At 47.7% G+C, this 23,506-nt stretch overlaps 1 protein-coding gene across 1 annotated transcript in view; it reads left to right on the plus strand.

The window, feature by feature from the left end:
* LOC147747734 (uncharacterized) overlaps nucleotides 1-23,506 on the plus strand; it is a 319,281-nt gene that overhangs the window by 57,445 nt on the left and 238,330 nt on the right. Inside the window, exon 4 of the mRNA XM_086926074.1 lies at nucleotides 4,397-4,447. Within this exon, the coding sequence (XP_086782200.1) occupies nucleotides 4,397-4,447 (51 nt within the window). The remainder of the gene's footprint in view (nucleotides 1-4,396; nucleotides 4,448-23,506) is intronic.

Genomic DNA, 23,506 nt, shown 5'->3' on the forward strand with positions numbered 1-23,506 from the left:
TGCGAAGGAAAGAGCATGGAGAAGGAAAGTCAGGAGGCAAGAGAGGGAGGGAAATGAAGAAAGAGTGGGAAAAGAAAGAGATGAGGCGCGAGAAAGAGAGGGATAGACTCAAGAAAAAACGTGGGAGTGCGAGAGATAGCGAGGACAACTAGAGAGAGGTCGTGGGAGGCGATGGAGAAACAGAAAGTGAATGAGCGAGAGAAGCGCAGAATCACCGAGAAAATAGAAAGTGGTAGAGGGCAGACCCAGCTGGACTGGATGAGAAGGGACAGAAAAGAAATCGGCTTTAGATGTAGGAAGAAAAGTTGGGAGAGTTAGAAATACTCTGACAGGCGAGTACATGAGAACAGTACCAGAATGAACAAATGAAGGGAAAGAACAGTGACTGCAGCAGGCAGGATGCAAGGTCACGAATGCTGCTAAGGAAACGGATGCAGTTAATAGCTGTACGTGAGGAAGCACGGGAGGGAATATTGTTGATAGAGAGAATGAGGTTATGAATGATTATTAAACTGGCAAATGGTGGGGGCGTGAAGGAGGAGGGGGTGCGAGGGATGAGTGAGGATGGGGTAGCAGGGGAGGGAACACGGCCTGGGGGCATAGGGGAGGAGAAGCCGCAGAGCGCACGCTGGGCGAAGCCCTTTGATGTGCTGTGAGCGGCCGGGAATGAATGATTAGGGGAGGAGAAGCGGGAAACTGAAAGTACGGCCGGCCTGCGGCCGGCCATGAATAATTAGGGGAGGAGAAGCCCTGGCCGTGAATGCGCGTGCATGTTTGCTCATGTGATTCACGTGAACTGCAAGAAAACCGCGGGGCTGAAAGCCCTTGGTTTGAAGAGGATTTTGCCGACATGAATTCTCGCTCCGCTCAATGCGCTTGCGCGCATTGATAGGTCGCGAGACCTAAAAAAGGAGTTTACTCTGTGCAACGCGGGCCACCGCCTCCCCAGTACCGTGGAGGCCAGAACCAGGGCACAGCGAGCCACAGGGATGGCAAGTGAAAGCTCAGGGGAGGGAGGGGCCCAGAGAGGCACAGGCGTGGTAGAGGCGGGCAAAGGCTAGGAGGGTAAACCTGCTGTCCATGAAAAGCGAGAGCAGAAACTGATGCATCTGCAGTGATTGTCACCTGTGTTATTGGGTCTTTGAAGGCTCTTACCTTTTGTGTGTTTTGTGTATTCCCCCATGGTGCATGATGGACCTTGTGTGAAACCAATACTAGATCCTCCATCTTGCCACCCGCTTGTGACAATTGTGATGCTAAGCAAGCTTTCAGGCCTCATATGGAGTCTTGCATGTGAACTATCGCAATGCGAGAAGCCATCATACCCAGAAGGCACATCACCATTTTCACTGATCAGCGATGATGTGGTTGAAGAAGAGCCAGTTGATTCTGGGGATTGAGAACCTTCTGAGGATTGGGGTATGGTTTTGCTGTTATCGAACTGAGTATGGCTCCAAGGTACAGTTATATTTGGAGCAGTTGTAGATGGGTTTTGGTGGCATTTATTGTAAATCCCCAATCTGTGTAAGAGGTCGATAGCTGTTTGAGGTTCCTATAGACATTTATTTAGGTCTTGGCTAGGCAGCACTTGCGCAGTCTCTTCGAGAACTGCTGTATTCAGGATATAGGGATTCCACCATGTACACCTCCGGTACCATCATGGAACCTAAACATTGTGTTAACACAGTTAATGTCCACACCATTTGAACCGATGCATAAATGAAAAATACAATCTGCACATGAAAAGTGGCTTTTCTTTTTGCTATTGCATCCCTTAGAAGAATAACTGAAATACATGCACTAAGTATTGAGGAATCTTATGTACCAAGTGTTCCAAGACCAGGTTCAGCTGCGCACAAACCCAAAGTTTCTGCCAAAAGTTATATCACCTTTCCATTTAAAACAGAAATTCGAGTAACCTGCTTTTTCCAAAACCAGAGACTGTTGCAGTAAGGGTGTTACATACTGTTGATGTTAAATGAGCCCTCAAAGGCAGGAACCCGTAGAGGGACAGTTAAATGTATACACATTTGATGCATCAAAGCAAAATGAACACTGCCCACAATGCCATGGGCTCATTCTACAAGGAAAAAAGGAGCATCCATGACCTTTTTAGGCAATATCCCACTAACCTACATTTGTAAAGCGGCAATATGGACAAACCCACACACTTGTACCAAACACTATTGTGTGAATGTACAAGTCAGACAACAGGCTCTAGTGGGACAAACCGTTCTGCGCACATTATTTCATGCAAATACACCATCTGATTCCTAAAGCCACCGCAGGAGTAGTACGGTTTTGCAATCTATGCATCGCATGTGTATCTGCAGCCAACACCTACTATAAATGGACTGTTACTTACCCTGTAAGCATCTATTCTTATCGTGTGGTGCTGCAGATTCCCATGCACCCTCCTGCCTCCTCGGCAGGTAGATGGTAGCACATACACACAATAAATTGAAGCATGTTCAACAGCAAACACTAACATACCAGACTATAGCCTCGCTTCCTGTATGGCAGGCAAAAAATATTGCAATCTTACAAAGGAGCTGTTGAACATGCCCAAATGCCTCGCGGAGGAGATATGACGCACCAAGTTAACCATAAAAGACTTTCTCTGGAAAACAAATTGCAGAGTCCAGGCCCAACACTAGATGGCAGGAGTGTGCATACTGCACTGCACACTGCGAATAAATGCTTACAGGGTAAGTAACATACTCCTTACGGAATGTTTACAGTCTTTGTGTATGCAAATATAAGTAGTTGCGTTAAGCAAGCCAGGTATAGTGTCTTGTTTCTAATGTCAAAAGGTTTGCCCTGTTGAGCCAAACCTATATGTATCGTGTTTGACATTCTGTGACAGTAAACATCGTATCTTGATGCAAGATCTGCACTTCCCAACAGCTGACCAGTAGTTATACTGAAAATTAAGTTAGGCTAATCTGATTGTGTAGAACATGGGTAGATACCTGACTGCTTTTCTCACTTGTTTTCTGCTTCCAAATAAATTGCACGACTTGCATCATTTTTGTTAATCTAAAAATAAAAAGTTTTCTATATTGGGCAAAACCCGTGGAGAGGAATTTTGGTAATGTGGTTATGTTTCCTGCATCTGCCTCAGAGGACGCAGTCCAAGTTAAACCATCATTTTAAAGTATCCTTTTGTTTAGACCAAGATTTTAAAGTTGCTGTTGCTGTTACTATCAAAGATTCCCTTTTGATGTTCTTACTTAAAAAAAAAAAACAAGATCTAAAAGGCCTCCCGACTGGGCAACCCTGTTTAGCTTGCTTGTAAAGACTGGGAAAAATGTTGGCATATGTGTGCCTAAATGGACTTTTCAGTATCTTTATTTCAATGAAAGAACTGCATCTAACCAATGCCTGGCTATTCTGTTTAGAAAGCTAGTGCCTCACTGACTTTTTGTATGTCGATAGACTATATGAGTTGATGATTGAGATGAACCCAGTCTACGGGGAAGTAGCGGTGGATTAATAAATCAGTAACCCTGCAGGGTCCAGGTAAAATTGTTAGAATCCATCTAACAAATTTTGTAACATTAATATCAGGCTGAAATGAGAATCATTATTTCGCTGTGTCTTTGGAGAAATTGCTTCGCAGCTATTAATTTCATTGATGCGAAGGAATCCTTTTGACCTCAATTGTTCCTCAGTGAGCTAACAATTCTGAATAGGCTATTGAAATTTAATTCCTTGGGATGCACCCCACCTCTCTCTTACTAGGGCCATTAATTTGCTGTTTGGGGACTCCCCACAGTTCATTCCCTCTATATGTTTCACCACCATGGTCTTTTGACTGCTGTTCAAGTAAGAGATCACCTTCCTAAATTGACTGAGACAGAACAGTGTAGCAGAAGGCATGTAAAAAGACTCCTTTAGTGCAAGCGTTTACTCCTGAAGTAAATGGTGGTCAGTCCTATTTAACAATTGCCTGCCCTTCCGTTAATTTCAGCAAGTAGTCTCTTTCACACATACTATTAGTGCTACACCAGTCATTTGAAAATGGTGCCTGCTAAATGGGAATGGTGGGATTGCTTTGCCACAAAATATAACACCATGTACTTCCACAATGTAGAAAATGTTAGACTTTATGAAGCCATAGCACATGCAGGACACCTTGAACAACCTTTGAGATATGGCTCACCCATTGATTAAAAACTTTTCTCATTTCATTTTCTCATTTCCTTCTCCTGCATGTACGTTTGTTCCATTAAGTGTTGGTGGCTCATCTCGGTAGTGGACGCAAATGTTTGTACACCCTATATTCGCTCAGAGACTTGTGTTTCTGCTGTAGTCGCTTAAAGGGATCTTTTGTAGCTTCTTAACTCTGCTCGTGTATGCAGTAATCTTGCCTGATGATATTCTTTTTTCCTAGATGTTGTTGAAACTGACACAGACGAGGAGGATACAGCGGATTCTGAAGAAGGTATTATTCCGGAACGAAGTGGCTCACACCTGCAAGGTTTATGCACACTAACTTAGAATCCTTGTTATGTCAAATTTTGGTTAAGAATTTCTTGTCATTTTCTCATAATACTGCCCTAAGGAAGCCTTGATATAATTGCTGCAATCTTGCTTTATATGGGCCATGGATTGTATAATCTCATTTGAGCTTAGTCTTACTCAGGGTATCTGGGTTTTCAGTGTTCTATCTTGTTTGGATTGTGGTTTCTCTTAGCATCACTGTAGAATTTATTTTGTACTGCAGTGTCTCCGTAGTTCTCACCTTGCTTGATTTACCCACTCATATTAGCTCTCCTCCTCTCTTAATAGTTGTTTCGGGTGAATTATTAGTTTACTTGAAAGAACTTTGTCAATAAGCCTGCTCTTACAATTAGTCTTTTTCTCGCGTACTTTTCAGTGTACCCATGTACGTCTGATGGTTCATATTTTATGAATGAGTTTCCTTACTCCACTTTTTTCCTCGTGCCCGTCCATACATTCACAAAGTCCCTGTACTCACTGGACCCCACAGTAGTTCTTCCTTAACAGAGTTACCAACTTTAAGCTGTAGCTCAATTTAAATGGGCCCCACAAGGGTTTGTTTTTGGCCCTGTTTATTGTGAAGTGTTTCAGTGCCAATGGGATTTAGGGCCATATGTATCATACTACCGTTTAGCGAATTCCAAATAGCGAATTTTAAGGAATCGCTATTTGGAATTCGCAAAACGGTATGTATGTACGAAATCGCTATTAAATGGCGATTATTTACCATTCCTAATTTGCGATTAGCAAATTGCTAATCGCAAATTACCCATTCATTTCCATGGGCCAGGAGGCCCATAGGAATGAAGGTGCAATTTGCGATTAGCAATTAGCTAATCGCAAATTAGGAATTTCTTCAAGGGTGCAGGGGTGTCTCAAGAACACCCTGCTGCACCCCTGAAAAAGACATTTGGGGGCATATGGCGCACATACATGCCCTAAGGGCATGTATGGGCGTCATATGGCACCTTTTGTTATTTAGAGGAAAGCTTTTTGAAAAGAATTCCCAAATTACCACCAACTAGAAGTTGGTAGTAATTTGCGAATCCTTAATGGCATTTTTTGAATATTTTTTGTTTGATACATTGCATTTAAGGAATCGCAATATTTGCGATTCCTTAAGTGCAATCGCAAAATAAGGAATTGCAAATTTTGCTATTTCTTATTTTGCATCAAACATGTTTGATACATACCATTTGTCAAATTAGCATTCGCAAAGGCCGAAATTCGCAGAATTTCGGCCTTTGCGAATGCTAGTTAGCTTGATACATATGGCCCCTAATGATAAAATGAAAAAACTAAGTTTATCATAGTTAAAATCGTTTTTAGCAATTAGCTGTTGTCATAGCAGGAACCCTCTCCCTGCAGTACAGATTTAAACATTTCATTTTATTTATTTATTTGTGCAATTTATATAGCGCACAAATACCCTGGGGTGTCTCAGCGCTGTGGAGTAAACGGAGCGCAGTTGAGGTGGGTGTCTACTGGTTGAAGAGCGAGGTTTTTACTAGTTTCCTAAAGGTCAGGAGGGTGGGACTGGTTTTGATGTGAACGGGGTGGGGTATTCCATAGTCTAGCTGTGGCAACTGTGAAACGTATATCTCCCCATGATGTTTTCTTTGTGCGAGGAATGGTAAGAAGGGGAGCTGAGGAGGAGCGCAAGGGTCTGTTGGGGGTGTATGGGCAGAGTACATTTTTAAGGAACTCGGGTCCAGCGTTGTTAATCGATTTGTATGAGATGCACAGTACTTTAAATTTGGTTCGACTTCTGATCGGCAGCCAGTGAAGTTGACGTATGACAGGAGAGATCGATTTGAACTTTGGGGTGCCGGACAGTACTCTGGCTGCTGAATTCTGAACTAGTTGCAATTAGTTCAGTATTTTCTCCCTGGCGTTTAGGAGGAGTCCGTTGCAGTAGTAAGCTTTCGACATAACCAGTGTGCGCATGAGGGTTTTGCCGGCGCTGGGGGGGAGAAATGGTAGGAGTTTTCTCATCATTTTATGGGTGTAGAAAGGATGATGAGACGACCGCATTCGCGTGATGGATGAACGAGAGCTTCTCATCGAACATTACACCCAGTTTCCTGACCTTTGTGACAGGTCCTGGAGGAGATCCCAACTCGGTTTGCGACCAAATGGCGAACCAACCAGGGGATAGGCTGCCAAAAATCATTACTTCTGTTTTATTGGAGTTCAACTTTAGGCACTTGTTTGCAATCCAGGAGCTGATGGCTAGCATTCCCTCCTGGAGGCTGGCAGCAACTGCTCCTCCATCATTGTGTACAGCCAGCACCAGTTGGGTGTCGTAGGCGTACGAGGTTAGTCTCATCCTGTGTGCTTTGATGACCCTGGCCAAGTCCGACAGGTAGATGTTAAATAAGGTCGGACTTAGGGAGGATCCTTGGGGCACACCACAGGGAAGGGTAAATACAGAGAAGTAGAAGTCGCTCAATTTAACGGACTGGGTGCAGTTGGAGAGGAATGAGGTTAGAAGGGCTTTGGCTTTATGCTGAATACCGATGGAGGATACCCGGTCGATCAAGATGGCTTGATCGACGGCGTCAAAGGCAGCAGACAGATCCAATAGAATCAGGACTGCTGCACCACCTTGGTCTAGGATCATCCTGATCTCGTCAGATGCCTTAATGAGGGCTGTCTCGGTCCCGTGGCCCTTCTTAAACCCAAATTGAGTGTCATCCAAAAGATTATTGTGGTCGACGAACTGAGATAATTGAATGTTCATAATGTTTTCGAAAATTTTTGATGGAAAAGGGAGGCATGCAATGGGTCTGTAGTTTTTAGATTCTGAGGGATAGAGATTGTTTTTTTTAAATAGGGGTTTGCTGATAGCCTTTTTCCAGACTGAAGGGTAAGAGCCCGTATGGAACATTGAATTGCAAATATTGGTAAGGATAGGGCCTATAGAGTCAGGGATGAGTTTTAGAATGGAAGGAGGACAAGGATCGAGGGGGGATCCTGATTTAATGGAGGAGATCAATTCTGTTATCTGCTCTGGTGGAGCCTGATTGAATTCTGAGAACACAGCAGGCAGGGTGTTGGTGAGAGTGTTGAAATTAGTGTGGTCGGAATTGATCCGGGTTGAGAAGTTTGAGTAAATTTGATTGACCTTGTCTTCAAAAAAGTTAGCGAGGGAGTTACAGATGACTTGAGAGGAGGAGTCTATGTATGAGCTCGTCGGTGGGCTGGATAGTTTGGTTACCACCTGGAATAGCTGTTTGGTGGAGTTTTGGGCCGAATCTATTTGTGTAAGATAAAATTTGCTTTTCTCTGCGACAATGAGATGTTTATATTTAACTATTGCGTCCATATAAAGTAATTTGTCTTTGTTGTCATAGTGTTTGCGCCAACGCCTTTCTAGATTTCTGCAGCGTTGCTTCTCAATTCTGAGCGCCTCTGGGAACCAAGGGGCAGAGGGAGCACTTCGGTTAGTGAAAACATTCTTAGGGGTACTAAGGTGCTGAAGTCATTATGTAGCCAGTGTGAGTAATCATTGGAAGCTAGATCTGGGTCTGGTGTGAAGTTGTGGAGGAGAGGGTTGTTTGTAGAAGATAGGTGTCCATGTTCCTTCATGCTCGAAGCTGTTTGGGAGCACGGGAGCCGGTGTGCGGGTAGTTCGTATTTCTAGTCTGAATATTAAATATTATTGCGGAGTGGTCTGTCCAGGTCAGGGGGATAACAGTAGATAGGGAGATGTTGCTGTTGTTAGTGAAGAGACCATAAAGTGTGTGACCTGCCAAATGAGTGGGTTTTGTCACTAGCTGTCATAGACCCGCTGATAGTAGGTCTGTTGCAAGGGAGGAGGAGTCCTTGTCATCGAGGGATTCTAGGTAAAAATTAAAGTCACCCAGGATGGTATAGTCGGGGGCTCCTGCCACTGGCTCTATCAGGCTATCTAGAGCTGTAAGGAAATCAGCTCGGGAGCCAGGTGGGCGGTAGAGGAGGGTTCCTTTGAATGATTGGGTGTTTGAAAGCATAATCGAGAAGGTCAATGCTTCACAAGCAGGTGATCCAATTGTATCTATTTTAATTAAGTGTTTGTCTCTATAAATAATCGCTAAGCCACCACCCTTCTTTAAAGATCTATCCTGTCTGAGTTTGCCAATGTTTGTTATAATGGTGAGGGCCCGGCAGCTCTCACATCAAGTAGGCTTTACAAAAACCATGCCAGGGTTTATGCAGGGGGTTGGGCCTACTTGTCCCAAGGACAGAATACACATTAAAACGTGTTGCCCTTGACCCCAAACAATATGTCCTGGGCGTCAGGCTATAGGATTTCCACATCCCTGGTTTTTTCTATGTCTAACCAAACAGGGGTGTAGTCGGCAGGAGGTGTCAACCAGTAAGAGCCTTGTTTGGCAAGGAAAGCCGTTTGGTACAGTTTGAAATCCTCTAAGTTGAAGCCTCCTAGGGACTTATCCAAGCGGAGTTTCTTTATGCTAATCCTAGCTCTTTTTCCTTTCCAGAGAAATGTCTAACTTGTGATGGAAATCCGGAGTCAAAGAGAGGGGCAGCATCGTAATAAGATAGTTCACCAGAGGAACTCTCCCCCACCATGTTATGAATTGAGGGGACCAACCGTCTAGTTGTGATTTAATTTTTTCTAGGGTGGTTTTTTCGTTGCGCTGGAGTGTTTCAAGAAGGGTGCTACCAAATTCAATCCCGAGATATTTAATGAAGCCGGTCTGCCATGAAAGGCCGGAAATACCCAGCATATCTTTGGTGCCTTGGATGTTCAGGGGTTTAACCTCCGATTTGTCTCGGTTCAGTTTGTATCCGGAGTGAGCAGAGTATCTTTCTATGGTGGTCATGAGAGCATCAATGGAGATTTCTGGTGTTTCTGTAACTACCAGAATGTCATCAGCATATGCGGCCAGTTTCACTTGTGTCCCACCGAATTCCACGCCCTTAATATCGTCATTCCGTTTTATGTCTGAGATGAGGGGTTCAAGGGCCAGAAGAAACAGTGCTGGTGAGAGAGGACTGCCCTGTCTGGTACCCTGTTCTAAGGGAAACGGTTCCAACAGGGAACCGTTTATGGCAATCCGGGCGGACGGAGAGGAGTAGAGGGCCATTACCATGTCAATATAAGACTTCCCCAGGTTGAATAAAAGCATACATTGTTTCAAAAAGGGCCAAGACACCCTGTCAAATGCTTTTTCCGCGTCCAGGTTGAATGCAATAGAGGGGGAACTGTTATTTTGGCTTTTTCCAAGACATGGCAAAGTAGTCTGGTGTTATCATTGGACATGCGGTGTTTAAGAAACCCCACTTGAGAGTTGCTAATCAGTTTTGGGAGGATTGCGTTGAGTCTGTTTACTAAAATTTTTGCATATATTTTGCAATCCAGATTGATGAGCGAGATTGGGCGGTCGTTTTTTGTTAGGAGGGGGTTTTTACCTTCTTTCGGGATGACAATTCTAGTAGGTTCTCCCATAGATTTGGAGACGAAACCCTCTACAGCGAAGAAGTTGAATAGTTTTAATAGTGAAGGGCTGAGAGATTTTTCAAAAGCTTTATAGAAACTGGCCGAGAAGTCTTCTGGACCTGGTGCTTTGTTGCTTTTAAGGGATTTAATAGAGTTCTTTGTCGGTGAATGGACACCCTAATGTAGAGCTATCATCCTCAGAGAGTCTAGGGGGATTTAGTGAGTGTAAATAATTAGAGCACACCTCTGGGCCAAATGACATCTTGTTTTTGTAAAGGTCTTCGTAGAAAGACTGGAAGGTGTTAAGGGTTTTGTTTTGTTTGGTATGTATGTTGTTGGCGGAATCTTTAATCAACGCTATACTGAATTGTTTTTGTCTATGCTTGAGATAAGATGCAAGTAGCTTCCCTGCTTTATTTCCCTCGCATAGTTTGAGTGCTTTAAATTTATTTATCCACACTCCTGCGCCTTTGCTCACAATTGTATTGTATTCATATTTCTTTCTAACAAGTTGGTCCAGAAATTAATTGTTATCTAAGTTGGCTGAATGGGAAATTTCTAGTGCCTTGATATCTCTCTCAAGTGTGTCAAGGTCTAAGTTCAATTTTTTGTTGGTCTGTGCTCTAATACCTATAATGACACCCCTAATTGTGGCTTTTAGTGCGTCCCAAAAAATGGAGGTGCTCGTACCTGGGAGATCGCTCAGTGTAATGTATTCTCGAATAGCGTTTTCTATTCGACGCTTGTTCTCTGGGTCTGATAGTGTCTTCATTAAAGCACCAGCGCTTCGGGGTAGGATAGAATGTGAGCCTGCAAGTTTAGTGTTGATGCATGAGTGGTCAGACTAGTTTTGGAGCTATGTCGGTTTCTTCTATAAGATGTGTGAACGGGCCAGAAATTAGGCTGTAATCTATTCTAGAGTAAGAATTATGTGGTGCAGCGTAAAATGTGCAATCCCTCCCATTAGGGTGTTGTAGGCGCCAGAAATCTCTTAAGTTAAATCTGGAGCAGATACGGTTGAGTATCTTGTGAGATTGGGAAGACTGGTATGTACATTTGGATTGGCGATCTAAAAGAGGGTCTATTCCAAAAAGGAGCCAAGAGGGAAAAAGTGGAATCAGGGTTGCCCCCCACTCATCTACTGACAATATCTCAAAAACCCTGTCCCCAAGGCGTTAAATATCAGTACTTGTATTAATGCAATGGAGAGACAAACGATCAAAGTCCAATGCTACACCAACAATTTTTGAATTTTTTTTCTGTTGGTGTGTTTAACGTATTTGGCCCAAAATTCTCAGCATAACAATAAGGGAAATTCCTAGTAAACTTCAAAAAGACAGTCCAACAGAGCACTAAACGATGTCTGTATCAGTCATGTACACAGGACATTTGCCCACACTTACTACGTGTAAAAATGTGTGAAGAAAAGAATGACACCTCACGGGCACACCACCCACGGGGCAACTGGCAGGTGTTCACCAGATTGTGCCACTTTTCTCATCATAGGTAGTCATTCAATTCAGAAAAGAAGAGGAAAGAAAAGTGTCCAAAACAAACCAAAAAAGTGTATGAAGTTCAAAGGAGCAATAAGCATTCACTCCCTTCTGTGACCAAAAGTGCTTAAAATCAACAGACACACCTTTCGCACCACTTTTATTCTGAAATTAGGTGTGTTCTGTTGAACTAAAAAGGCTGGTAGCTAACCCTGCATACCATTACCTACAGCCTCGATCTAAAAGAGGGTCCCAGTGGGAGATTGAAGTACCCACCTACTATCAAGAGTTCATCTTGAGGAATGACCTCAATGGAGATTTAGACCGATTTCCAGAAGTCACGGTCGCCAGCGTTCGGCCCATAAATGTTTACCACGTGAATGGGGTCCTCATCTCTCATTAGGTGTGTGAGATGACGGAAATGTTTGATTTTTTTGAAACTAGAGTGATCATCCCTCGTTACTTATGAATGGCCGGGGAGCATAGAGTGTGAGAGATCCAATGATGTTTTAAAAATCCAATATCATCATCTGAAAGCTTTGTTTCCTGAAGTAGGATGATATCACCCTTGGATTTTGCTAAAAAATCAAAGACTTTCCTACGTTTTACTGGGCGGTTAAGGTCTTTGACGTTTAAAGAAACAATATTCAGGTTTTGCAGCGTGAATCTTTCTGGATTCACTATGCTGTGCATTATTCCGCGGTCTTGTGGTTGGGTCCGGAATCGTAGTCTTTTCTTTGTTTTTTGTTTTTTTCGTAGCCCAGGTGGGCGTCAACGTCCCACCTCTTGGTGTATTTCCAGTGACGTCGGCACGCTTCCTGCGGAAGCACCCACTCTTGGGCGCCATCTTCAGATTCTATTTTCCGCGGTTGGGTCTGGATCGTTCCCGAGAGGGCTCCAGATATTTTTGGAGAAAAGAAGAAAAAACTCAGTTATTTGGACGAAAAACATTGGAGAAGACTTCAGGAGACTACATCATCGAGAAGATCGACGAAAGAGAGAAGAGAGTTCCAGAACTTCGATTTTCCATCGAGGAATGCGGGCGCAGGGGGCCCCCTGAACGCATGAGATGTACAAGACTCCTTTCAAGTTCTGCGCGAATTGCCACCACAAGTACGCACAATAGGACAAAGACCTTAACCACCATTCTGGTGGTTAAGGTCTTTGATGTTTAAAGAAACAATATTTAGGTTATCTGCCAAGAAGTGACCCGCACAGTGGTAAGTACGGCTGTGGAAGAGGCGGTTCCAACTTAATTCACAGCAGAGGTAACTGCAGCATGGCATGGGACCAGCTAAAAGTGGGGCCTTCCTCATGATGGGTAACCTGGGGTGTCTCTTTTGAGTCTGCGTAAAGAATGTGGCACGCTTGATACTACTTTTGAGAATTGGATAACAAAGAACAAAAAATGATATAACTACAAAAGGGAAACAACCAGAAATACATTTACCCCCAATTCCCATACTCCCCCCCCCCCCCCCTCCCACCCACTGTGCCCTCCCTCCCCTCAACCCCCCCTCCCAACCCACCCCCTTCCCCTCCAGAAAACTCGAAGTCAGGAACTGCGACGGCAGTACCGTCTAAGGCAACACAGATAGATGTAGTAGGGCAGTGTCTCAACAGGAGAAATGTATGCAGGGACCTACACCACAGCGTATGTGTGGACCTTATGCTGGAACATACGTGGCTTTCAAACATACGTAACATAGTGACCACATAAAGGGATTCCAAATGCATTTGAACGTAATGAACGTATAGAATCATGTTATCTATTTAGAACTATAGATCCCCGATTAAATCCGCACTCTGCCCCATGTAGGGGCCCATATCTAACTTTACGGCGTGTAGCCAAACTACGGCAATTAGCCCAATAGCCTATGAGGCAACTTCTTGTAATTAAGAAATAGTATGATGAACACTAGGAGTAGAAAGTAATAATACAAAGATACCAATGGAGCATTAGACTTCGGCAGTTCAGGGAATAACAGCGTCATGGGTGGCAGTTTTCCGCTTGTTGGATGAGGTGCTGGCTGAGTCCATGTCTTGTGGAGGAGAGTCTCCTAGTTGACGTTCAAGATCATGAGGGTTTGAAAAGACATGTGATCTGCCATGATCAATGATCTTAAATTTCGACGGGCCGGCAAAGGAGAATTGATTATCTTTCGCTTTCAGCTTATCTCTTCGAAGCAGGAAACCTTTCCTTGTTTTGACAGTCTCTTTGGAGTAATCTTGAGTAAAGAATATGCAATGACCTTCCCAGGTGATGTGATGTTTTTTTCTGGCGAATTGCAAGATGGCCTCAGCGTGTTGGTAGCGGAGTGGCTTACAGATCAAGGGACGAGGGTCTTTCTTCCCTTGGACTTTGAACGTTGGAATTCTATGCACCCTGTCCAGTTCCAGGCCGTGTTGGAATTTGATCCCCGTGACCGTTGGGATCCAAGCTTCAAGGAAGGCCACGCAAGAGCCTGCATCCTTTTCTGAGTCTTCCGGAATACCAAAGATACGTACATTACCTCTTCTATTACGATCCTCTATTTCAGCATTCTGTGGCTTGAGATCATTTGTGGCGCTCTGAAGATGCTTTATTATTTTGGAGGATTGGGAGGTTCTGTCTTCTACTTCGCTTATACGTTGTTCCGCTTCGCAGATGCTCTTGTTCATAGCACTCATGTCCGCTCTGATTGCAGTAAGCTCCAGTTGCATGGTATTGGTATTGTTTTTCGTCGATTTAGCTAAGTCATGGACTTCGCCAGTTTTTTAAGAATCATGTCCATCGTGCTAGTCGGGTCTGATTTGGCCTTTATTGGGGATTCAGACATTGTTGGTTTAGGTCTTACTTTCTTATTATTAGACCTGCTGTCCCTGTACGCCATCTTCAGGGGGTTCGGCAGGTTCAAGGAGGATGAGAGAGAAGCAAGGTAAGACAAACTTACTCCGAAGGGACTTGTTAATAGGCTCTCGCTTACAAGCTCTTGTGCTGTTTCCTCTTTATTTTAGCTGGTGATTTGAAGGTTTAGCTCCTTCTTAGCTGGTTTGTGGAAAGCTTTTGTGTACCAGGTCGCGATGCGTGAGGTTTGCTGGTCTGGGAGATAGGATAACCGTACTAGCACCGACTGTCGATGAGGGAGAGCACGCTGTAGCGATAGGTAGGTGGACGTCACACTTGAGGATTGTGCTGTGAGGAGACTGTTGAGCAGATCGCCCGCTGATGGAAGACTAGAGACACTGGCTCCCCACTTGTGGACCTGACTGATACTCACAGGCGGTGAGGCACGGTGTAGCGGCGGAAGAAGGTTGTGTGTCGCCATTATATCTATGTAGGAAGTTGGTAGTGTGCAGCTATATGGCTCGTCTCTAAAATACACGTGGGGTTGACCAACACAGACTAGATTCAAAAGGCGCTAGTAGTTGGTAGCAGTGGAAAAAGTCTCTGATCTAAGGTAGTACAAGGGTGTCAAGCAGGTTGTCAAGCAGGTCTAAAGAGCTAGCGCGCCACCATTATGCCGCCATTTTGGAGGAGTATCATGTACCACAGCACAGGGCAGGAACTTATCGAAGTAAATCGCTGCTGCGAGGACGCGTAAAGAGGACTCTTCCCCCAGCGCTCAGGTTGCATTCACATGGCATTCAACATGGCATTCACATGGCTGAAGCAGGTATTTCAGGTAGGTCGTTGTTGTCTGGTGGGCACCTCACATTGAGTCACAATGGACGTCAAGTAGGATCAGAGAATTAACACGCTCTGTGTCATCGCCTCCGTGCTAGCAGTATGCTTATCTCCTCGCCATCGCCTCCCTCGTCTCACATCTCATATCACACATCGCCTCGCTAGTCTCTCGCCTCGCCGGTCTCACATGGAGGCACTGTGGACGTCCAGCAGGATCAGAGGGCTAACACGCAAACAGTGTCAGCACCTCCGTGTTAGCAGTATGCCCAGGACCTGCTGGAGCATATTGTGACTCTGGGGTGCAGGCGAGGGAAGAAAAGCAGAACCCTCCGCTCATGCAACTGGCGAAGACCTTTGAAGAGGACTCACCCCGCGGTCAATAAGGCAAGAGAGCTTGCGGCGTCATTTACACCTTCGCCGACGCCATTTCAGGGTCAGGCGATCCGACCACAAGGGACCGGGGTGAGTCTCGCCAAATGATTCCGCATATGAGATGCACCCACCTTGAGAATGTAAGGCTTTGCAGCGAAGTAGTGAGTCCGGTCATCCTAATACGAGGTCCTAACTTGTGTAGATCGTGGGTTAGTTCCTGTCGGGAATTGGCACCATTTTGAGGCTCCGCGGCAGGCTCTGCAACGATCCGCTTTCAGTGCCTATTTCAGCTTCTTAAGGCATCTGAGGCTCGGAATTCGGGCATCGGGGTATGCTAGAAGACATGGAGATTCGAGGCCCGGTGTTCCTGACTTGGAGGGTGAAGGTTTACCTCCTGAAAGTAGATTAAGTCACTCTCCTGTGTGCCGAGTGAAGGATTCAGGCAGCCATCTCCATTGCCATCCAAGCCACGGCCTCCTGCTTCGTGATTCTAAGTAATCCCTTTTTCTGACACACACACACTCCTTCATAAAATCTGACCTGTTTGTCACAAACTCCTGTCGCATCAGCTTCAGGAAGACCATGTTGATGAGGACCACATGTGTGTTACAGGTGATGAACATGTAAGAATTAGTGGAATGATTTGTGCACCAAGAGTGCCATAGTAGAACTCTGACCTTTCTCTTAAATATTCTTACTTCATTTAAACGCACTGAAACATCCTTTGAGATAGATATTCAGCATTGGGTCAATTTTCTTGCAGGGATATTTGTTAAAGTAACCCACAAACCGGTGCAAGACTTAATGTATATTATTAAGTAGTTAACCCTTTAATAGACAATTACCTCTTCTATCCAAACCTTCATAATGTTTGGCAACTCTCAGCTCCTAGAAAAAGCCTTACAATATACAATGTCAAAGAATGGCTCTCAATTATGGATTTGTCCTACTCATGACACCGGTTCCGTTAGGAAACCAGATTGTAACAGAGGGAAGCCCTGGACTTGATATGAGCTCTCACTGAACTCCCTCATAGTCAAAGCAGTCAAGCACCTAGAAGTAAAACCAGTTTCTGAGAGGAATGATTAGTTTTTAGGTCGAGGACCGTCTCACTTCATAGCAGTGGGCAGAGTCCGAAGATTTTATGTTTTTTAGTTAGGGGGGCTTGAACCCGCCCCTCTTCTTCATTGGCTGGCTTCCTAAACGGAGGCCAGCCATTGGAGGAGAGGGGCGTCACTCGGTTGAAGCCCTGTCTTTTTTGGATTCGGGGGTGTGTTTTTTGCGTTCTTTCTACCTGTGACGTCATCCGTCACTCAGAACGCAAAAAACACACCCCCGAATCCGAAAATTTCGGATGTTTTCGGCCGCCATTTTTTTTGTTGTTGTTGGCAGGAACATCCTCGCTGCCACTCCAGGAAAGTTTTCTTCTGCCCAAATTCATGCCGCAGTACAAGGGTAAGTCCCAGACCGGCGCATGTCTACTGCGCTTTTCTCTTCTTTTGCAGAGTTTCCCTTGCTTCCCTTAAACACACTGGGTGCCGTTCAGGCACGGCGAGGGACCCGCGAGCCCCCTGTGAGTACCAGCCCTGGGTGTGAGGGATGGGAGGGCTGGAGGGAGGCCCCCGGGGGCGGTAGTGCCACGAGGCACTACAAAGACAAGCTCCCGCCACTCCTGTCCCTGCTATCCTCTGGCTTCAGACGTGCTACAGAGAAACACCCCAGCACTGCAGCGCCTCTGACACCACGAGGCGCTACAAAGACATCCTGCCGGCGGTCCTGAAGGGCAATGAGGTGCGGGACCGAGCCGGCTCACAAGATGGCGCGGAGACGGGCACCGGACAGGGCTGATGCCGCCAATTGAACTCCCGTCACCCTTAAGCTCACCTTGGCCGCTTCTTCATCGGCGGCAAGAGTCGACGAAGCGAGTTTCTGGACACTATTCCTGGTGCACTGCAATGGCTCCATAGTAGGGGACCGCGAGTAACACGTCTGTTTTGAGTGTCTATCATGATTACAGGGAATCGACTGCTGTGTCTGCGGTGGTTGCCGTAAGGGTGCCTGCCAAATGACCCTTGGACAGCCCTGATCTGGACCTGCGGTGAGCTGCTCGCTCCCAAAGTACAACACTGGGTATTTACTATTGTGAGTGCAGCCAGCCAGGCTCAGCCTCTCAGTCACCCTGTCTCTGAGGATCGGCTTGCACGGTGCTACGACTGGCTGGGCTACCGCACTCCAGAGCCAGTCCATAATAAATTCGTAATTTAAATACTTTTTGTGAATGTGCAGCCTCTCTGTCTCTTGAGGCTTGCCCGGTGCTGCAAATGTGCTCCAAGACCATGAGACCAAGTTAGTCTGTCAGTCTACTGTGACTAGTAATTATCAGAATTTATTAGCATACTGAGGCAGCTGAGATCCGCATGCTGGGCCCTCTCTCATATCCTGTTTCAGTTTGGTTACAGTCGGGTCGTGAAGAGCCTGGATAGACTCTCTGTGTGTCATGTTGGTTAGTGCCCTTGGCAGCCGTTTTAAGATCTTCTTAGAGTTTCTGTGGACTTCCAGCGCGCCCGAGCCTCTCAGAGCGTGTTCCCACCGCTGCGCCGCCCTTGTAGCAGGCGAGGGCCCGGGCTCGGAGCCCCTCTTTTGTTTTTAATCTAGTCCAATATGTAATGGTGGCAATACGGGCTTTTGATCTCACCAAAATATACTTTTTTTTCTCGACAAGCAGCTCTTAGAAAGCAGTTATGGCTGAAGAAACGTGTGTGGGCCTCTGTGTGTGTGTGTGTGTGTGTGTGTGTGTGTGGCTCTCTTTGTGGGTTTCTGTGTGTGTGTGGCTCTTTGTGTGTGTGTGGCTCTGTGTGTGTGTGTGTGTGGCTCTCTGTGTGTGTGTGTGGGGCTCTGTGTGTGGCGCTCTGTGTGTGTATCTGGGGCTCTGTGTGGGGCTCTGTGTGTGTGTGTGTGTGGCTCGCAGTGTGTGTGGGGCTCGCAGTGTGTGTGTGTGTGTGTGTGGGGCTCGCTGTGTGTGTGTGTGGGGCTCGCTGTGTGTGGGGCTCGCTCTGTGTGTGAGGCTCGCTGTGTGTGTGTGTGTGTGGGGCTCGCTGTGTGTGTGTGTGGCTCGCTGTGTGTGTGTTTGTGTGGGGGGCTCGCTGTTTGTGTGTGGGGGGCTCGCTGTTTGTGTGTGGGGGGCTCGCTGTGTGTGTGTGGGGGGCTCGCTGTGTGTGTGGGGGGCTCGCTGTGTGTGTGGGGGGCTCGCTGTGTGTGTGGGGGGCTCGCTGTGTGTGTGTGGCTCTGTGTGTGTGTGGGGGGCTCTGTGTGTGTGGTTCTGTGTGTGTGGTTCTGTGTGTGTGGTTCTGTGTGTGTGGTACTGTGTGTGTGGTTCTGTGTGTGTGTGGGGCTCTGTGTGTGTGTGGGGCTCTGTGTGTGTGGGGGGCTCTGTGTGTGTGTGGGGCTCTGTGTGTGGGGCTCTGTGTGTGTGTGTGTTGGACTTGGCCCTTCTGGCAGGTTCACCCCTGAACTTTTTGCCTGGTGTTAATAAATAATTATAGTGATTTCTGGTCTTTGCGCACTTTGACACTGTGGCGCAGTGTAAAGTGCGTGCGCTCCCTGAGTGCGTGTGAGAGATTGGCCTGCCCTCCCATAGGAATGCATGGGGAGTGTCTGTGTCCCTGGTAGTTCCTGATGCGTGAGGTGTGCATGCTCAAGTTTGGTATGTGCGAACTCGTGTGATTGAATGCTTCGCAATGATGTATGTGGCATGATTGTGTCTTGTGTGGAAGTGCCACTTCTAGGAGTTGGCATATTAGTGTAAAATATGCCTGGCGTGTGATTGGCTGGAGCTGGCTGGGATGACAGGCTCCAGGAGTCTGTGTGGGTCTGCCCCGGTGGTGAATGGAGAGATTAGCATGCTGATGTGAGGGAGGGGCTGCACCTGTGTCCTGAATGAGGCTGGGTTTTCCCCACACAATGCTGGCTCCACCCCCTGTGGTGCGACTGATGACCCTAGCCTCCCTAGTGAATGAAAGGGGTGGTTGAGCCATCAAGGGTGCTCCAAAACCAGCTGCGACTGGTTCTCCCCCCACCCTGCACCTGAAGACAAAGGGAAAAGGTGTATAAAAGAGGGGCTGTGACCCCATGAAAATGTTCTTGTTTGCCAACTTGAATCCTGCCAGGGGCATGCTGCTGCTTGGGCCCGGGGGAAGGCTTGCCTCCCTGGGCCTTGCCCAGCCCCTGGACTCCTGAAGGACTTTGCTGGACTATGGACTTCCCTAAGCGCCTGGGAGCGCTTGTTCTTTGCTCTAGCGATGTGGAGCGCTGTGTCCTGCCATTCGCGCTTGGGAGCGCTGATTCTTTGCCCTTTCTAGCGCTTCGAAGCGCTTCATTCCCCACTAGCGCTGAGAGCGCTTTGTTTATCTAAGCCGGTGCCCACCCGGCATTTGCCTCGTTCGGTGAAGGGTTCCTGGACCCCCAGCGAGTGCCTACCTCGCTTTATTTCTTATTTACTTGACGGAGGGAGCCTACCCCTCCTTTTGCCAAAGACGAGATCACCGCCGCGGCCCCAGACCCCGGAGAAAGGCAGCCGCCAGCATCCCCACCCGGCTGCGCTGGGATTGGCCCAGCCGGCCGAGCCTTCTGCCACGTCATAGGGGGAGGAGCCCAGGAAGCGGCGGGAGCCTACTACGCGCTCCTGCCTTGCCGAGATGACCCTCGCCGTTCCCCCCCGGGGTTCCCAAGACCGAGGGAGAGCCCCGGGGAGCGAGAGGATGCCGCAACACCCAAGGAGCGGGAGCTCTCCTGGGAGCTGCCGCAGAGCGCCGCCAGACCCGGTGAGTGCATCAAGAGAGAGGAGGGGCGTCGGGGCACATTGCCGGTGCCCGCCCCTCCCCTCCAGTACGAGTACTATGCTGCAGAAAGGCCCGAGGGGCCTCACGTAATGCCGAGTCCCCGAGAGGGACTCCGCCTACCCCCATTTGCACATTGCCTCCGAGCCCACGAGAGGCTCTCTGCCCATTGTGCCCATGTCGAGTCCCCAGAGGGGGGACTCCAACGAAGGCCCCCACATTGTTCTTGAGCCCTGAGAGGCTCCAACGTTGGCTGCATTGCTAAAGAGCCCACGAGGCTCAAGGGGGCATATTGGTTTCTCGAGCCCTGAGAGGCTCAGCCCCAGTACCTTTGTTCTCGAGCCAGAGAGGCTCTCCCATTTGGTGTTTTATTCCTCAGAGCCTGCGAGGCTCCCACAATGCCCCTCATCATCCTCTACAGCTGCCCAGCACTTTGTGGGCAGCTGCCACGTTTAGGTTTTGGCGCAGTGGCGCAACCTGGACCCTGGACTGTGATGTAAATCATGTGCTATTATGATTCCTGCGCTAACTGTGGTTTAGATGCTGTTCTGATCTATGTCCTATTGCTTTTGGGTGTTAGGAAATGTACTGCGTGTTGTATGTTTTGCGCACCCTGTGTCCTGCACCTCTGAATGTGTTGTTGATGCATCATGTGCCTTGTTCCTTACACCGCTACATGTATTGTGATACTTAGGTGGTTGTTTTCTTGCTAGTGCAGGTGTTGCTAGCGAAGCCCAGGTTCCCTGTGTAATATTCTCCTAAGATGGTTAGGGTTGCATAGGTGGTGCTTACCTGGTACCAGTAGGTTCGAGGCATGTGGGCTGCTGAATTCATATCTGTGCATAGATCGCCGCCTAGTGTTGGGTCCGGATGATCGCACATTGTTGTCCTGGAAGAGTCTTTGAAGTATCACGAGATAGGTGGCTCCTCCCCTGGACTACAGTGCGCATGGGCATCGACTCCATCCCCAGATAGTTTTTTTCCGCCATTGGGTTCGGATGCATATTGGTTCACTCAAGTTCGGAATCGATATAAAACTTTCTCTTGGCCAAAAGGCCTTTAGTTTACCGTCGGTATTTTCTTGCGATCGGTGCCCAGTTCTGTTCCTGCTCAATCTCCGAGCCGGACATCCAGAAGAGCCGCGTGGCTTTTCGGCACTGAAGGCCCGGTCGACGCCAGAGGCCTTATCGGCGAACCATCATGGAACGGAGCCCGTTCAAGAGATTTCCCGTGTGCAACTCGAAATATCCCCACATCGACGTCCACCCGGTGTGCAACAAGTGCCTGTCGCCGGATCACGATGAAGCCAGCTGTATGGCTTGTTCCCGTTTTCGATCCAAGAAGACGATTCGACTTCGGCGCGCTGCGCGCAAGGAGACCCAGCAGACGGCACCTGACCCGGTGAACATCTTCGATGCAGGGGATTATGAAGAAGCATAGCGGGAGGTTCGAGAGAACCTGTCGGATCCCGCATCGGAGATAGACTCCAGCTACAACGCTGATATTGAGATGCTCGATGCAGAAGACGTCGTCGACGAGGTAGGAGACGACAATGGGGCCTTTGGGGCCATGGAAGATAGCTCAAGCGAAGAGCTAGGCCTTCAAACTGATACTGGGGCCGAGACACTTCATAAGGCTCAGGTCGAGGGATCGCCACATGGCCTTACCCAAGATCTTCCACTGGGTTCTACAGCCCCGCCTTCGGGCCCGGCTTCGGACATTTCTAAGGAGCCGCATGTTGCGAAACCGAAAGAGAAAGCTTCGGTGTCTACGCAACCCAAAGCACTAGAGGCGAAATCGAAACCAAAAGTGCGTCTTGCTTTGGTCGGCTCGAAGTCCTCGGAACTATCGGCTCCGACAAAGCATAAAGTTGTTATCGACCTCAAGAGGCCGCTAAAGGGCGTCGAGTCGATGACTGCCGCTCCGAAAGCACCGGTCAAGGTCGTCGACCCGAAAAAATCGGCGCCGAAGACCGTCGACACCGACAAAGGACTCGGAGCTCAGAAGGTTCTTGAGCCTCTGCATCGACCGGACAAGGCTAACAGTGGTGCAACCCTCAAGTCCACGCCAGGCGGTAGACCGAAGGGCTCCGTCGAATCAACGCAGCCGTCTGCCTCCTTCTCGAAGCAGGTGTCGGAATCGTTGAAGCGAATCAAGAACAAGGCATCGACGGTCGGGCCAAAGGATACTCCACCTCCAAAGCCTGCCGATAAACCTCAGAAGACGTCAGCGCCCATCCACTTCACGCTGCCGCCGAAAGTGGTACCGAAGGCCTTCGTCCCTAGGAAGGCCGTCGAGGCGCCCAAGAAGGTGTCCACGGGGCCGAAGCCCACGACTGTGGTACCGGCCACAAAGTATCGACAACCCTCGCTTGAAGAGCAACAGGAACAGTTCATCGATGCTGAAACAGGCAGACTTTCTGTTTATAAACGAAAGGTCACCCCAGAACATCCCATGGAGTCGTATAGAATCCCACTGAAAAAGAAAAAAGGATTCTAATACTGCACCCGTTCTTGTGGAACATATATCTCCACGTGGCCAGGATGTCTCGCCCACTTATTCGGATGTTGAAACAGGGGAAGGTGATGATGAGGAGTACAACTATCCTGTGGACACTGATCCAGAAGATCATAATGAACCCTGGGCAGATGCTGCTGACCCAGGGGATCCACACACTGCCGCGGACACTCAAGTGTATGCTGTAAAAACATCGCCTACTGAGGATTCAGCGGCGTTTAATGCGCTTATTGAAAGGGCAGCCAAGAACCATGATGTCCAGCTCCATGCTGACCCTATTGAAGTGAATTTTCTGTTTGACACCTTTTCCACCTCAGAGAGGACTGTCAAGACTCTGCCTATGCTGAAGGGTGTCTTGAAACATGCTGGGGAGATATTTAAGGCGCCTACAAGGGCCACGGTGATAAACCCCAGAATTGAAAAAAAGTACAAGCCGGCGGCTGGGGACCCTACCTACATTAAGGGACAGTTGCCCCTGGACTCTCTGGTTGTTTCTAATGCCCGGAAGAGGGCTAACTCACAAACAACGGATGATGCTCCACCCCCTGATAAAGAATCTAAGGTGCTAGAGGCATCGGGGAAAAGGGTGGCAGCTCGAGCGGCCAACATCTGGCGCATTTCAAACACTCAGGCACTCTTAGCCAGGTATGTCAGGGCCCATTACGACACA

Source organism: Lissotriton vulgaris, chromosome 1_1 (genome assembly GCF_964263255.1).
Source record: "Lissotriton vulgaris chromosome 1_1, aLisVul1.2, whole genome shotgun sequence".
Taxonomy (NCBI): Eukaryota; Metazoa; Chordata; class Amphibia; order Caudata; family Salamandridae; genus Lissotriton; species Lissotriton vulgaris.